Below are 17338 nucleotides of genomic sequence, written 5' to 3'. Positions count from 1 at the left end.
CAGCTAACAATGATGTAACTTGAGTAGTGGATGTATATAGACAAGTAGACTCCTCAAATTCAAGTAACATTATATATACACTGCTAGAGAGTATGTCACTCTATTCTATGGTAAAAGAGATACTCTTGGTTTATTACCCGTTTTAAGTAAAATAATAGTCAACAAAGGTGAAGTTACCATGTATTGTATATTGAACCAAGAATATACAGGCAATTTATCTTAAAGAAATAAGCTGGTCACCCATCTAACACACCTCATCCAACTAAACAACTGACCAACTTCTTTGCCAAACTTAATGATTGTAAATTGTTCTCCACACACCTATACAACTTTTTCATCAGACCATCCAACTTCTCTTCAACTAAAAGATTTTGTGATGTCACAGAAGCAGCAAACACTGTCTATATACTTCTGTTTGTTAAAACTGAAACTAAATAAATCTTTTTTTTTTAAATGCATGGGACTTGTCCACCAAATTTATAGCAGTAGTTTTAGCCCAGTCCTAGTTACACCAAAGTCAGAGGGGAAACCAATGAGGAATTTACCTTGCTATCACGGTAACAGCACTAGGCTTTGCCAATCTGGGATGGTGGAAATAGAGTGGATACCTGCAGGGTAGGGGTGCCCACACTATGGTTCCACACCAGCCCCATGCCACTTAGCACCAGGGCTGGCTTTCCCAGTGAAGTCTGGTCCACAAAAATGGCTTGATAGAATGTTAATTGATGTACAGTATGGCCATCTTTCACTGATATTAATAAAATTTACAGTAAGATAAATGAGGGTTTAAAGCACTACCAGCTATCCTAAATGATTTTACTAGGATGTCCTCCCCCTAACCACAGATTTGGGAAAAGAAGACTCCCAGTATAAGGGGTCAGGCTAGGGGAGGGGCATGTTAATAAAATCTTATATTAGGATAATACAGATTTAAATATTGCTAATTCATGTAATATATGACAATGAAAAATGTACACTTATGTTCCTACTGTCATTATGGAGGAAGTGGCTGTCAGGCCAGTGCATGGATAATGTACAATACTCTATAACAGTGGTTTCCAAACCTTGTTGAATCCTGGCACTCTAAAATATCAGCATTTTTTCACGGCACCCTTGGTCAGAAATCATTAAATTAACCACTTAACTGGCTAATTTTTCCAAAAAACGCTCAGAAATTGCTGGGTTTTTTATGATTGAATTAGAACAAGAACTTTATAAAAAAAATAATATTATTTTAAACACCGTATACCATAAAAATAGCAATTTCTATGGTATTCTGTAATGATGGCCATTGACAGCTGTACCATCAATGACCGATGGATCCAACCATTGATAGAAACAATTGATTGTTTGAGACTGCAGCCACAGATGTTTAATTAACATCGGTTGGGGGGCTGCAATTGTTGGTGCAGCAACGGTGCCCATCAGTGATGGCAAAACCACTTGTCATAGACTATTGATGGATTTCAAACCATCGATGGACGGTGACCATACCTAGTATACTGTATAGTTTACCATCCCTAATCGGAGCCATCGTATCGAGTCTTGATCGATACAGGACAGCAATAATGTATATATACACACACATATCTATGCACATATATATGCTGGGAGAAGGGAGTGGGATACACTATAGCCTGCAGTCACAATGGGAGGAGGGTGCCACCGGATGCCCGATCACTGTGGCCAGCAGTAATTGGGACACACTGGAGGGGCAGCCATGGGTACAGAGGGACCAGCAGGTCCCTCTGATTTAGGCGGCTGCTGGAGTATTAGCTTCCCGCAGCCACCTAGTGGGCACTTCTGACTGGTCGCATCAGATGCAACCATGTCAGGGAAAGCCCAGCCTGGTGTGGTCGAACCTGATGCGACCATGCCAGACAAGTGGTTAAGTAAATTGTGCATTTCTGCCATCCTTAGATTCAGTTATGTGGTGGTGGACAGTGTTGCACTTCTGTTTGTACAGATATTTTATGATTTGTAGCCACAGGGACAGGTTGTGGCTACCACATTGACTTTAAATAATTCAATATGGTACTGTATCACCAACTTATGGTACCCAGGGCTGTAACTAAGGGTATGTGCGAGTGGTATGTGCGAGTGGTGCAGCCACACAGTGCGCAGAGCCCTGTGGGCAGCATCTGGTTAACAGGAGTGTCCTTAGGATGCTTAAGACCTGCACATCACTACCCCTACAGCCCCACGGAGCATCCTGAGGATGTTCCGGGCATTGCTGTAATTCTTGTGTATGTTGCCCCTCCTCCATGTGGCATCATATGGAGGGAGTGTGGCCTGCATTGGGTGCCGCAAGCCATAGTTACAATTCTGGTGCCACACCTGCTTGTGCCCTGTGGCTTCGGGTGGTGCTACAGCACCTAATTTGCTTTCAGCTTAGGTTAAGGGCCAAATTCAATTAGTACAAAATCGCCCGATTTTCGCCAAAAAACAGGCAAAAGCGGAAGGTGCGAAAAAAACCAGGTGAAAATAGGCAAAAAAGTCAGGAAATTGCTTCTGTACCCAAAAAAATGGCTGACGTACATCGAAAATTAATTTAAAAGTGTATTATTGGCCGTATATAAAATATTTAGAGCACTTAAATTGCGTCGGTTGTTGGTAATATGTGTACATGAAAAATTTTAAATAAATGATAGAAAGCTAAATATTTTCCAGGAAGTTACTGTTCTACGTAAATTCGGGGTACTTTAAAATGGGTGCAAGTATATTTTCGTGTCATAAAAGCACACTTTTAAAAAAGTGCCTGTTGCAACCACGTGCAATATTTAAAACACTTGATGCATCCATATCGCCCTCTGAAATACCAGACCCAATACGTTAAACCCAATTTCAACTTTTTTTTTTCTCCAAAAATTTGACCGGCCGTTTTACATCAAATTACCCAACTTTCAAGAAAATTTTAGGGTAATTTACCATTAGGGGGAAGGGGGGTCCTAAGGGTTCTGAAAGAAATCCCCACATTTTTAGTCAAAAATAGAGGTTTTGCTTTTTTTTCATCTGGTCTGAAATGGTGGCAACTTGACGCCTGTTTCCTTGCCCTCCCCCCCACCTGGCTAACAGGTGCTGTTGCGCGGCTTACCTACTTTCGGTATGCTGGGCAACAGGATTTTGGCGGTCGGCCGATGATAGTCGTCGGTATGTCGACGCCTAGCATTAGTCCCATGCCGGGATTTCACAGCCGGTAAGCCGGCGGTCGGCATTTCGACCGATGGCTTCTATGGAAATCGGCTGATTTAAAAACATTTTAATTCTTTATCATATTCTTTTTCTACAAGTTCTGACCCAGGAGCGGTTCTTCATAGCATATATAGAAATATTGTAATATATTCCAGCTGGCTTGTTTTATTTTAAACAGAAAAGGCTTGTCACTAACAGAAGTTGGGGTGCTGCAGTTAGTTCATGTTATTGTGATCATGTGTATTCAGCACTAGTGTAGTTATGTTTTGTCTCACACCAGATGATCCTACAAGCCTTCTATGTACAGTAGGAACCAGTGGAGGCTCCAGAGGTGGGGCTGCAGCACATTTCAAAATTCAAATAGGGGAGTCACACCAACTGCCAGCGAGCCCCAGCCAGCAATGTTTGGCAGTGTTTGGAAGGACAGTTTGTGTGACTCCCCTATTTGAATTTTGAACTGCGCTGCAGCCCCGCCTCTGGAGCTGCCACTGGTAGGAACCATGATTTTTTAGCAAGATGACATGTCTACTGACTCAAGAAAATCTTCTCATGGTCCAGGTCGGGCTACTATAAATAGTAAAAACCAGTTATGGTTGCCATCTATTAACATTCCTGCAATGACTAAACCATATTTCCTCTGTCTCTCCTCATTACACCATACAACACCACCCAGAGCTGCACAAAGATGCCAGTCGCCATTTGCTGATAATGCTTCTTCTGCCTTCCTGTAGCAACAAACTCTTTCCCCCACCAGCACATGCAATTGTTATTCTGCTACAGTACCTTATGTATCATTTGTTCCTGGATAGAAGCACTCTGTACTGTCTCTCTTACTAGCCTCCGGACACTAGGAAAAGCTGCAGCCAGAGGGACGGCCTCTGACCTGGCTGCTAATGCATGACTTCCCGCTGCATCTTTCTCTTATAGTTTTTTTCTGTGTAACAGACGTGCCCCTGAGAATCCCTGTTGCTGGAGATTATATATACAACATACAGACCACTATTACCACTGTGCCACCACCGGTGGGTATATTATATAAATCCTGCTGCCATCACTACATACACAAGTACTCACAGTGAGTGCAGCCCAGGTGCAATACAAGCACTAGCATATCATGTACTGTATGCTCCTGAATACTGAATATCTCTGCATCCTATACTGTACCTGTTGCTTATATTGTTAACCCTGTGTTATCCTACACCTGCTTCTACCAGTAAATAAATCATTCCCTAGTTAAGTTTATCTGCCATGTGGACTGAAATTCATTGCATGGGCACAGGAGATTCCGGCGCTTAGAATACCAGCGCTGGAATTCTGACACCTGTCAGAATCCTGGCGCCGGCATCCCGAAGGTAAGTAGCAGGATTAGGGGGAGGGTTCGGGCTTAGGGTTTGGCACTAGGGGGAGGCTTAGGGTTAAGCACTAAGAGGGGAGGGTTAGGTTTAGGGTGCAAGGAGGCGGAGGTTAGGTTTAAGCACTAAGGGGGAGGTTAGGTTTAGGCACCGGGGAATGAGTGTTAGGGGTTGGGAGAAGAGGGGTGTTAGGATACCTACCGACGAGTGTCGGGATGCCAGCATGGGGATTTTAGGCCTGATTCAGAGCCGCTCGTAAGCGGCCGCTCGTTCGCTCCGAGTGATATTTGCACATCTGCGCATGCGTATGGGTCGTAATGCGCATGCGCCAACCAGTCAGTGCAGTCGGAAATCGAGCGCTCGCAAAATAGCGAGTGCCTGCTAATTTGAGTGACAGTGAGGCGTTTGTGAGTGGTAACAGGAGAAGGTGCTTGAAAACGGGGAGTGGAGATCCGAACGCAGGCGTGCCAAACGGTCAAAATGGGCATTTTAAGGGTGTGCATAATTAACAAAGCAGCGTCATCGGCCACGTCAGTTGTCTCTTAGCCTGAACTGTTTGCATGATTGCGGTAGGAAAATCCAACCACAAGCACTGCGAGCAGTTCAGACGCCTTTCGATGTACTCGATTAATCTAATAAATAGTGGAGATGATGTAGGATGCGAGCAGCCAGGGGGCGTCTTTACAAAATAGCGAGCGCATGTTTCATTCGCTCGCTCAGACATAGAGGCGTCAACAGACCGCAAAGAGCAAGCGCTCAATTTAAATAGCCGGCCCCTTTTTCTGAACGAGCGAGCACAAATAGCGTCCGGCTCTGAATCAGGCCCTTTGAACGCTGGGATCCCGAGCGCCGGCATCCTGTACCCAACCCGCTACCACTTACTACCATTGTAGGATCAGCTAATAGTATTGTGATCCTTTCTATATATAATGCTGTGTAAAATGTTGACACTTTAGAAATAAAGTATAATAATCATGAGCTACTACCTTTGCAACCCTTTCCATAATACCATATGTTTGTAAATACTGTAGATTTGGTGGTACTGTGGTGCCTAGAAGAATTTACAGATCCAGTGCCTTGCTTTCAGACTAATTGTGTACTGAGGTGCCTACTGAGGAGCTTGTTTAAATGACAACTGCTTAACATAGGGTGCAACCTTGGCCCCATTCACTCATCTAAATTGGGTATGACATTGTTATAGGTAATCGGTAATCGGAACCTAATTGTGCCTTTTGTCTCCAGACAGGAGACACCCTGTGTACTGTAATCAACAAGATTCCACACTAGTTTATTTTTAAAAAATATTTTCAAAAGTTAAATCCTACTCTTTACTACTACTAGTGAAGTTGATTTTGGACTTACTTAAGTTCTGGATCTTCTTTGTCTTCTTTACTTGGGAATGCCTTGGCACCACTTTTTCTGGCCCGTGGACAACCTGACAAACTGTGAGCATAATTAAAACAATTAGGACGAATGTTGCTTGCTGACACGATATACGCAAAGGAGAAATTAAATGTACCTTCTGTGAGAAGAATAATTTCCAGTTACGTGTCCAGATCCATCACAGCCTGGTGTTGGGCACCTGAAGGCACACAGATAACTAATGCCGATTAGCTCTTTACTGTGTTTATTGTGTATTTCTTTTTTATTTGTTTGAGTGATGTATAACTTGATATCTGATCATGTATTATAGTTTTTTCAGCACACTTTTACAGAGAGATGTATCCTGCCCTCAGCTTATTCATTTATCCAAAACAGTTGGCTAACCACTTATTATCTGAGGAGTTTAGTAAGTTTTGCAAAATACAATTTTTCTTTGCTATAGAAAAAAGGCATAGCACTTCACAGGCTTAATTAAAAAGGGCAAAATATTGGAGTTCCGTTTTTAAATCAATATGCAGTTTATCAATTAAAAATATCCCAACTTAACTTTGTTTTTGTTTTTTTAAATACCAGCACTTTTTATTTTTATTATTTTATTATTTTTATTTTATTATTATTATTGCTATTGTTATCATTTATATATTTTGCCACCATTTTACGCAGCACTGTACATTATATTTGTCATTCATTTTTTTGTGATTGTTTTAAATCAAAAATGCTCTATGGAGTTTTTTTTATAAATAGAGCTTTCTACTTATTGAGAAATATACATTCAGTTTTCAATGGTGCCCAGTGAAAAACAGGAAAACAGTTAGAAGTAGTGTGTAGCAATTTTTCACAAAAAATAAGTATAAATTATTAATTAAAAAAATATGTATTAAAATGAACAGTATAGAGAACCTTTTGAATGTAAATGATTTTCCTTGCTACGTTTACAATTGCACCCTCTACTACAAACATTTTTATCCATTACCTTCAGCCATGGTAGTTTTGATTTGAAAAAAAAATGTAATGGCTATATAGGCTTCAATGATAGTATTTTCTAAATTGAAAGTAATGGCTCAGAGGGCCTGATTCAGCAGCGTACGCAATTTGCAATTACATACGCAGAACGATCCATTGTTAACACTACGCATACGTATGTGCGATTGCACTGCGATTACGGATGCACTGAAAAAACCATCACAGAGTGAGTGAGGGGCTGTGTGTGTATTTGGTGGTGGTGATGGGGGAGTGGCTGGAAAAACTTAGGCGTACCTGTCCATTTGAAGGCCATTTCTTGCGCGTGCATAAATTAACCACTACAATTGCATACGCAGCTTGAATACTCACTGCATATGACGACTGCAGCTGGTCAAACCTGGTATAAATGTTGCGTGACGGGCCGCTGTGCTTCGATGGTACTGATTTATATGCAGGAGTGTGAGGTAGTTTGGATGTGAGAAAGCAGCTGTGGGCGTCTCTATGCCGGCTAAGCTGTGGTAGGCATTAACATACTTTCGCAGCTGCGATTGCAATTGCGATCCATTTCTGAATCAGGCCCTGATAGTATGTTCAGTGTAGAAAGTTGTTGATTGGGCATGATCTGAGCTGGTAAAGTTGTTAAAACGCAATATGAATAACAGATTCTTCTTAAATAATTTGAAAATAGTTTTAAGAATTCTATAAGCCCTTAGATTTATTAGCCTAAGAAAATTAACTTATGTTAAATTGGAGTATGTTTTCGCATTGTATTACAATATTAAATGTTGGAATTACAATATCACACTTGTATAATTTTTTTTCTTTACTGGATACATATATCAATTAATAAATAAGAGGACAGGGTTAGATTTTGGGACCATTCCCCTCACCCACATTGGTGTCCATTCTGCATAGTTAAAGTAAAAATAAAATCATTGACCTATGCTTCGGAAGATGGTCTTCAAAATCTAAATTATTAGGAGGCAGATAAAAAGCATCATGGCAGTACAGTCACAGCAGAATGGGATTACTTATCCCTCATTGTAAATCCCACTAGATATTGTGTCTACTTCCCCCCACGTGCTTGTAGGGTACCTACAGTGGTGACAGGGTAAGAACGAGTAAGAAAATAATTGCTTCGTTAGACCTGGTGAACAGGTTGTGCTGTTATTATTAATGATGGACATTCTCATCAGGAGCAGAAGCATTTGAAACTTGCTAAGCAGCAGAAGACAGCATGATGATTACATGGTAATAGCTAACAAGATCTTTGTAAAGTTGAGTGTAAGTAGACCGATGACCACTTCCCATTTTTTTCCCTTAGCCAATGAAATTTCTCCCATCTACCTTCCATTTGCAGTTTAGAAAATTATTACTAACCGTCTCACTGGTCACGTGATTGCCAATAACAGAGTTTATACTACTTATTAATACAAAACATTTTTCTGTTTTGGTCAGAGAAGACACTGGATGAAGGGAGAGTTTATTGATAATTCCAAAGTTCATTTTTCCTGCATTCTAAATTGCTCCCCTGACAAAATGTAATGCATTCCCTGCACACTGATTTATTCCTTTAAACCAAAACTAATTCAAATCTAGCTTGCTAGATGGTACCTAGAATGTAGGTATTATATATATATACAGGTTGAGTCTCCCATATCCGAAATGCTCGGGACCAGGAGCATTTCAGATTTTGGATTATTCTGGTTAACGGAAGACCTGGGGGGGTCCCGGTGGGTGGGTCTGGAAGGTGTCGCGCGGGTGTTGCGGTGGTCCGGCGTGTGCTACAGATGTCCTGCGAGGCTGTCGCGCGGGTGTTGCGGTGGTCCGGCGAGTGCTACAGGTGTCCGGCGGGTTTCGTGAGGGGTCCGGTGACTGAGGCGGAAGGGTCCGGCAGGTAAGGTGGAAGGGTCCGGCGGGTGTTGCGGCTGTCACGAGGGTCCAGCGGCTGCCGTTGGGGGTCCGGAGGGTGATGCTGGGGGTGGCCTGGCGTGTGGACCACGCTCAGGCCGCTAGTCATTGGCCGCTGATACTAGTGACATCATGACGTCAGGTCACGTCGTGATGTCACATATGCACCGAAATATTTCGTTTTTTGGAATATTTCGGTTTTTGGAATAACAGATATGGGAGACTCAACCTGTGTGTATATATATATATATATATATATATATATATATATATATATATATATAGTCCAAATAGGTCCACACTCTCGTCTTCAATAATAAATTGCTGGGGCGACACACCCATATGGGATCACAATAATCCTCTTCATGCAAAAGTAGAAAAAAAGGGGGGGGTAGCACTCACCAGTCAAAATCCAATTTTTGGATTTTTAAATGGTGTAACATTTTTACTGAGATGCAATAAAGAGATGTTTTTAAGAATACTGGTGAGTGCTACCCCCGCCATGGTCCTAACTGTGTGGAGTTTGTATATTCTCCCTGTGCTTGTGTGGGTTTCTTCTAGGTACTCTGGTTTCCTCCCACACTAATATACTGGTAGGTTAATTGGCTCCCAACAAAATTAACCCTAATGTGTGTGTGAGCATGTGGTAGGGAACATAGATTGTAAACTCCACTGGTGCAGGGACTCATGTGAATGGCCAAATATTCTCGGCAAAGTGCTGCGGAATATGTGTGCACTATATAAATAACTGATAATAAATAGGGGTGTGCACCGGCCACTTTTCGTGTTTTGTGTTTTGGTTTTGGATCTGGATCTTTCTTCGTGTTTTGGATCTGGATTGGTTTTGCCAAAACCACCCTTCCGTGTTTTGGGTTCTGGGTTTTGTGTTTTGGATCTGGATTTTTTCTTAAAAAATAAAAAAAACCGCTAAAATCACATAAAATGGGCCTTTTTTTGTTCCTACGCTATTAATAACCCCAATAACATTAATTTCCACTCATTTCCACTCTATTCTGAACACCTCACACCTCACAATATTGTTTTTAGGCCAAAAGGTTGCACCGAGGTAGCTGGATGACTATGCTAAGCGACACAAGTGGGCGGCACAAACACGTGGCCAATCTAGGAGTGGCACTGCAGTGGCAGACAGGAAGCCAATCAGCGTTATGGTGCCCATTTGCATGTAGCACGAACCCGGGAGATCCGTGCTACATGCATCTGTGTGATTGGCACAGAGCAATGACAGGTCCGTGAGACCCGTCTGTGCTGCTGTGGTAAAAAAAAAAACCTGTGTAAAAAAAGAAAAAAATGGCGTGCACCCCCCCAAAAAAGAGCAACCAGCCCCGGGCATTAGTAACCCAGTGCTGGGTGTGCTTAAATACAGGGGACAAACGACATAGGGGTCCCCTGTACTTAAGCACAACCAGCAGCGGGCTAGTCAGAACCAGCGCTGGTTGCCAAAATATGGGGGACAAACGACGTAGGGGTCCCCCGTATTCTGCGCAACCAGCTCTGGGCTCTGATCCGGTCCTGGTTCTGGAAATACAGGGGAAAAAAATTAGTAGGGTTCCCCTGTATGTTCCAGAACCAGCACTGGACTTTTTCTAGCGGGGGGCTGATGTCACAGCCAAGGGAGCCCTTTCACCGGGCCCCCCAGCCGCAGCATCAGCCCTGACCGCTAGTCAGCCCAGGCCGGGGATCCCTGGAGAGCTGGGGACCCCCCCAATAAAGGGGTCACCCTCCCCAGGGCACCCCAGGCCCAGGCTGATAGCCCGGGGCTATCCCCGCCACCCCTGGTGGCGGTGGGTGGCGGGTTGATTGTGTGGTGTAAATTAAGAATATCAAATATTGTCTTTACAAGTAGAACTGCAAGTCCCAGCTAGCCTGCCCCGCATGCTGGTACTTGGAGAACCACAAGTACCAGCATGCAGGGCATTAAGGGCCCACTAGTACCTGTAGTTCACCTGTAAAAAAAAAGTTTAAAAAACACAGGACACACACCGTGACAGTATAAGTTTATTAAACATACATACACACACACACATGTACACATACTCACCTATGTAACCTGTAGCATCGGTCCACTTGTCCGGTAAAGTATACATAGGGGACCTGTGAAAAAAAACATACTCACCATCTCCTATGCGAGGTTCTGTCCTCTTCGTTTCAAAGTAGGCATCCCCGGACTTGGCAAAAAAAAAAAAACGAAAACGCGATCCACGAACTTAGTACCGTTCTATAGAACGGTACTTCCCGAATGAGAGCTTAGCAGCGGGGTATCACCATGCGAACCCCGCTGCTAAGCATTCATTGGCTGAGAGAGGTCATCTCCCGTCTCTCAGCCAATGAACGGCTCCCTCCATTGTAGTCAATGGTGGGAGCCGCAGGGTAAACTTTAATAACCTTGCGGCTCCCACCATTGACTACAATGGAGGGAGCCATTCATTGGCTGAGAGACGGGAGATGACCTCTCTCAGCCAATGAACGCTTAGCAGCGGGGTTTCCATGGTGATACCCCGCCGCTAAGCTCTCATTCGGGAAGTACCGTTCTATAGAACGGTGCTAAGTTCGTGGATCGCGTTTTCGTTTTTTTTTTGCCATGTCCGGGGATGCCTACTTTGGAACGAAGAGGACAGAACCTCGCATAGGAGATGGTGAGTATGTTTTTTTTCACAGGTCCCCTATGTATACTTTACCGGACAAGTGGACCGATGCTACAGGTTACATAGGTGAGTATATGTACATGTGTGTGTGTGTGTATGTATGTTTAATAAACTTATACTGTCACGGTGTGTGTGTCCTGTGTTTTTTTTAAACATTTTTTTACAGGTGAACTACAGGTACTAGTGGGCCCTTAATGCCCTGCATGCTGGTACTTGTGGTTCTCCAAGTACCAGCATGCGGGGCAGGCTTGCTGGGACTTGCAGTTCTACTTGTAAAGACAATGTTTGATATTCTTTATTTACACCACAGCACACAATCAACCCGCCACCCACCGCCACCAGGGGTGGCGGGGATAGCCCCGGGCTATCAGCCTGGGCCTGGGGTGCCCTGGAGAGGGTGACCCCTTTATTGGGGGGGTCCCCAGCTCTCCAGGGATCCCCGGCCTGGGCTGACTAGCGGTCAGGGCTGATGCTGCGGCTGGGGGGCCCGGTGAAAGGGCTCCCCTGGCTGTGGCATCAGCCCCCCGCTAGAAAAAGTCCAGTGCTGGTTCTGGAACATACAGGGGAACCCTACTAATTTTTTTCCCCTGTATTTCCAGAACCAGGACCGGATCAGAGCCCAGAGCTGGTTGCGCAGAATACGGGGGACCCCTACGTCGTTTGTCCCCCGTATTTTGGCAACCAGCGCTGGTTCTGACTAGCCCGGTGCTGGTTGTGCTTAAGTACAGGGGACCCCTACGTCGTTTGTCCCCTGTATTTAAGCACACCCAGCACTGGGTCACTAATGCCCGGGGCTGGTTGCTCTTTTTTGGGGGGGGGTACGCCATTTTTTTCTTTTTTTACACAGGTTTTTTTTGTTTTTTTTTTACCACAGCAGCACAGACGGGTCTCACGGACCCGTCAGTGCTCTGTGTCAATGACACAGATGCAAGTAGCACGGGTCTCCTGGTCCGTGCGTGCATCTGTGTCATTGAAATACACAGCAGCACAGACAGGTCTCACTGACCCATCTGTGCTCTGTGTCACTGTCAGTCACAAAGATACATGTAGCATGGATCTCACGAGTCCGTGCTACATGCAAATGAGCACCATAATGCTGATTGGCTGAGAGCCGTGACAGACGGCTCTGTCAGCCAATCAGCACTTTGCCCATTAAAGGCAAAGGCATTTTTTTTAAAATGGCCGCTCGAGGCAAAACCTCGAGATCCGACAGCAGATCTCGAGGTTTTGCCTCGGGAGAGGGATCCGGGGCAGACAGGGAGATCCGAGCTTGGGCTCGGATCGCCCCGGATCCCCGAAGTTCGGGTGGGTTCGGTTCTCAGGGAACCGAACCCGCTCATCCCTAATAATAAATAAATTATATATATATATATATATTAGGGGTGAGCGGGTTCGGATTTCTGAAATCCGAACCCCCCCGAGCCCCCCCGATCCGAGTCCGATCCGAGTCAGGCTCGACTTTTCCCGCCTGACTCGGATCTGACATCGAGGCAAAACGTCATCATCCCGCCTTCCGAGTCTCGTGGGTTTTGGATCCTATATAAGGTACCCGCGTCGGCGCCATTTTCTCACTCGGCTGTGGACAGTGAAGAGGGAGGGTGGGAGTTAGTGCTGTGTAGTGTAGTGTAGTGTAGTGCTGCTGTTGTCCACTACTTCAAAGTCCATAGGGGCTGGCTGTGTTGTGCTGTGCTGCTGTTGTTAATAGGGGCTGTGTCCACTACTTCAAAGTCCATAGGGGCTGGCTGGACTGTGTTGTGCAGTCAGTTCCAAAGTCCTGTGCAGTGTCCCAGTCCTAAAGGGGTGCTGTAGTGTTGTCCAGGGGGTGCTCTGTCCATCAGGGGTGCTCCCCCCAAGTGCTAAAAAAATAATATATTTTCTGTGTTTGTGAATTGTGTGCGCAGTAGCCGCACGTGCATCAACAAAGTAGTGCCAAGCGTGCGCCTGTGTCATAAGTAAAGGGCCGGCTGGCTTGACCGTTAAGGGTGCTGTAACCCCCGAAAGTACACTCCAGTCCAAACCAAAAAAAAAATTATTTTCTGTGTTTGTGAATTGTGTGCGCAGTAGCCGCACGTGCATCAACAAAGTAGTGCCAAGCGTGCGCCTGTGTCATAAGTAAAGGGCCGGCTGGCTTGACCGTTAAGGGTGCTGTAACCCCCGAAAGTACACTCCAGTCCAAACCTAAAAAAAAATTATTTTCTGTGTTTGTGAATTGTGTGCGCAGTAGCCGCACGTGCATCAACAAAGTAGTGCCAAGCGTGCGCCTGTGTCATAAGTAAAGGGCCGGCTGGCTTGACCGTTAAAGGGTGCTGTAACCCCCGAAAGTACACTCCAGTCCAAACCAAAAAAAAATTATTTTCTGTGTTTGTGAATTGTGTGCGCAGTAGACGCACGTGCATCAACAAAGTAGTGCCAAGCGTGCGCCTGTGTCATAAGTAAAGGGCCGGCTGGCTTGACCGTTAAGGGTGCTGTAACCCCCGAAAGTACACTCCAGTCCAAACCTAAAAAAAAATTATTTTCTGTGTTTGTGAATTGTGTGCGCAGTAGCCGCACGTGCATCAACAAAGTAGTGCCAAGAGTGCCCCTGTGGCATAAGTAAAGGGCCGGCTGGCTTGACCGTTAAAGGGTGCTGTAACCCCCGAAAGTACACTCCAGTCCAAACCAAAAAAAAATTATTTTCTGTGTTTGTGAATTGTGTGCGCAGTAGCCGCACGTGCATCAACAAAGTAGTGCCAAGCGTGCGCCTGTGTCATAAGTAAAGGGCCGGCTGGCTTGACCGTTAAAGGGTGCTGTAACCCCTGAAAGTACACTCCAGTCCAAACCAAAAAAAAAATATTTTCTGTGTTTGTGAATTGTGTGCGCAGTAGCCGCACGTGCATCAACAAAGTAGTGTCAAGCGTTCGCCTGTGTCATAAGTAAAGGGCCGGCTGGCTTGACCGTTAAGGGTGCTGTAACCCCCGAAAGTACACTCCAGTCCAAACCAAAAAAAAAATTATTTTCTGTGTTTGTGAATTGTGTGCGCAGTAGCCGCACGTGCATCAACAAAGTAGTGCCAAGCGTGCGCCTGTGTCATAAGTAAAGGGCCGGCTGGCTTGACCGTTAAGGGTGCTGTAACCCCCGAAAGTACACTCCAGTCCAAACCTAAAAAAAAATTATTTTCTGTGTTTGTGAATTGTGTGCGCAGTAGCCGCACGTGCATCAACAAAGTAGTGCCAAGCGTGCGCCTGTGTCATAAGTAAAGGGCCGGCTGGCTTGACCGTTAAAGGGTGCTGTAACCCCCGAAAGTACACTCCAGTCCAAACCAAAAAAAAATTATTTTCTGTGTTTGTGAATTGTGTGCGCAGTAGACGCACGTGCATCAACAAAGTAGTGCCAAGCGTGCGCCTGTGTCATAAGTAAAGGGCCGGCTGGCTTGACCGTTAAGGGTGCTGTAACCCCCGAAAGTACACTCCAGTCCAAACCTAAAAAAAAATTATTTTCTGTGTTTGTGAATTGTGTGCGCAGTAGCCGCACGTGCATCAACAAAGTAGTGCCAAGAGTGCCCCTGTGTCATAAGTAAAGGGCCGGCTGGCTTGACCGTTAAAGGGTGCTGTAACCCCCGAAAGTACACTCCAGTCCAAACCAAAAAAAAATTATTTTCTGTGTTTGTGAATTGTGTGCGCAGTAGCCGCACGTGCATCAACAAAGTAGTGCCAAGCGTGCGCCTGTGTCATAAGTAAAGGGCCGGCTGGCTTGACCGTTAAAGGGTGCTGTAACCCCTGAAAGTACACTCCAGTCCAAACCAAAAAAAAAATATTTTCTGTGTTTGTGAATTGTGTGCGCAGTAGCCGCACGTGCATCAACAAAGTAGTGTCAAGCGTTCGCCTGTGTCATAAGTAAAGGGCCGGCTGGCTTGACCGTTAAGGGTGCTGTAACCCCCGAAAGTACACTCCAGTCCAAACCAAAAAAAAAATTATTTTCTGTGTTTGTGAATTGTGTGCGCAGTAGCCGCACGTGCATCAACAAAGTAGTGCCAAGCGTGCGCCTGTGTCATAAGTAAAGGGCCGGCTGGCTTGACCGTTAAGGGTGCTGTAACCCCCGAAAGTACACTCCAGTCCAAACCAAAAAAAAAATTATTTTCTGTGTTTGTGAATTGTGTGCGCAGTAGCCGCACGTGCATCAACAAAGTAGTGCCAAGCGTGCGCCTGTGTCATAAGTAAAGGGCCGGCTGGCTTGACCGTTAAGGGTGCTGTAACCCCCGAAAGTACACTCCAGTCCAAACCTAAAAAAAAATTATTTTCTGTGTTTGTGAATTGTGTGCGCAGTAGCCGCACGTGCATCAACAAAGTAGTGCCAAGCGTGCGCCTGTGTCATAAGTAAAGGGCCGGCTGGCTTGACCGTTAAAGGGTGCTGTAACCCCCGAAAGTACACTCCAGTCCAAACCAAAAAAAAATTATTTTCTGTGGTTGTGAATTGTGTGCGCAGTAGCCGCACGTGCATCAACAAAGTAGTGCCAAGCGTGCGCCTGTGTCATAAGTAAAGGGCCGGCTGGCTTGACCGTTAAGGGTGCTGTAACCCCCGAAAGTACACTCCAGTCCAAACCTAAAAAAAAATTATTTTCTGTGTTTGTGAATTGTGTGCGCAGTAGCCGCACGTGCATCAACAAAGTAGTGCCAAGAGTGCGCCTGTGTCATAAGTAAAGGGCCGGCTGGCTTGACCGTTAAAGGGTGCTGTAACCCCCGAAAGTACACTCCAGTCCAAACCAAAAAAAAATTATTTTCTGTGTTTGTGAATTGTGTGCGCAGTAGCCGCACGTGCATCAACAAAGTAGTGCCAAGCGTGCGCCTGTGTCATAAGTAAAGGGCCAGCTGGCTTGACCGTTAAAGGGTGCTGTAACCCCTGAAAGTACACTCCAGTCCAAACCAAAAAAAAATTATTTTCTGTGTTTGTGAATTGTGTGCGCAGTAGCCGCACGTGCATCAACAAAGTAGTGCCAAGCGTGCGCCTGTGTCATAAGTAAAGGGCCGGCTGGCTTGACCGTTAAGGGTGCTGTAACTCCCGAAAGTACACTCCAGTCCAAACCAAAAAAAAAATTATTTTCTGTGTTTGTGAATTGTGTGCGCAGTAGCCGCACGTGCATCAACAAAGTAGTGCCAAGCGTGCGCCTGTGTCATAAGTAAAGGGCCGGCTGGCTTGACCGTTAAGGGTGCTGTAACCCCCGAAAGTACACTCCAGTCCAAACCAAAAAAAAAATTATTTTCTGTGTTTGTGAATTGTGTGCGCAGTAGCCGCACGTGCATCAACAAAGTAGTGCCAAGCGTGCGCCTGTGTCATAAGTAAAGGGCCGGCTGGCTTGACCGTTAAGGGTGCTGTAACCCCCGAAAGTACACTCCAGTCCAAACCTAAAAAAAAATTATTTTCTGTGTTTGTGAATTGTGTGCGCAGTAGCCGCACGTGCATCAACAAAGTAGTGCCAAGCGTGCGCCTGTGTCATAAGTAAAGGGCCGGCTGGCTTGACCGTTAAAGGGTGCTGTAACCCCCGAAAGTACACTCCAGTCCAAACCAAAAAAAAATTATTTTCTGTGTTTGTGAATTGTGTGCGCAGTAGCCGCACGTGCATCAACAAAGTAGTGCCAAGCGTGCGCCTGTGTCATAAGTAAAGGGCCGGCTGGCTTGACCGTTAAAGGGTGCTGTAACCCCCAAAGTACACTCCAGTCCAAACCAAAAAAAAATTATTTTCTGTGTTTGTGAATTGTGTGCGCAGTAGCCGCACGTGCATCAACAAAGTAGTGCCAAGAGTGCGCCTGTGTCATAAGTAAAGGGCCGGCTGGCTTGACCGTTAAAGGGTGCTGTAACCCACAAAGTACACTCCTGTCCGAACCAAAAAAAAAATTATTT

The 17338-nt window shown here is 45.2% G+C and overlaps 1 protein-coding gene across 3 annotated transcripts in view; it reads right to left on the bottom strand.

Annotated features, from left to right (window-relative positions):
* The window catches only part of ST18 (ST18 C2H2C-type zinc finger transcription factor), a 152225-nt gene that overhangs the window by 36249 nt on the left and 98638 nt on the right, over nucleotides 1-17338 (bottom strand). For 2 of the 3 annotated variants that reach the window (XM_088469759.1, XM_088469760.1), the window contains exons 12-13: nucleotides 6064-6126; nucleotides 5907-5987 (exon numbers count right to left, since the gene is read on the bottom strand). In XM_088469759.1, the coding sequence (XP_088325885.1) occupies nucleotides 5907-5987; nucleotides 6064-6126 (144 nt within the window). Of the gene's footprint in view, nucleotides 1-5906; nucleotides 5988-6063; nucleotides 6145-17338 lie in introns of all 3 variants that reach the window. The other variant, XM_088469758.1, reaches the window with a different exon arrangement.

Source organism: Taudactylus pleione, unplaced genomic scaffold (assembly GCF_031769625.1).
Source record: "Taudactylus pleione unplaced genomic scaffold, aTauple2 ptg000093l, whole genome shotgun sequence".
NCBI lineage: Eukaryota > Metazoa > Chordata > Amphibia > Anura > Myobatrachidae > Taudactylus > Taudactylus pleione.
The sequence above is the reverse complement of the archived record's forward strand: the minus strand, read 5'-3'. Positions and strand labels throughout refer to the sequence as shown.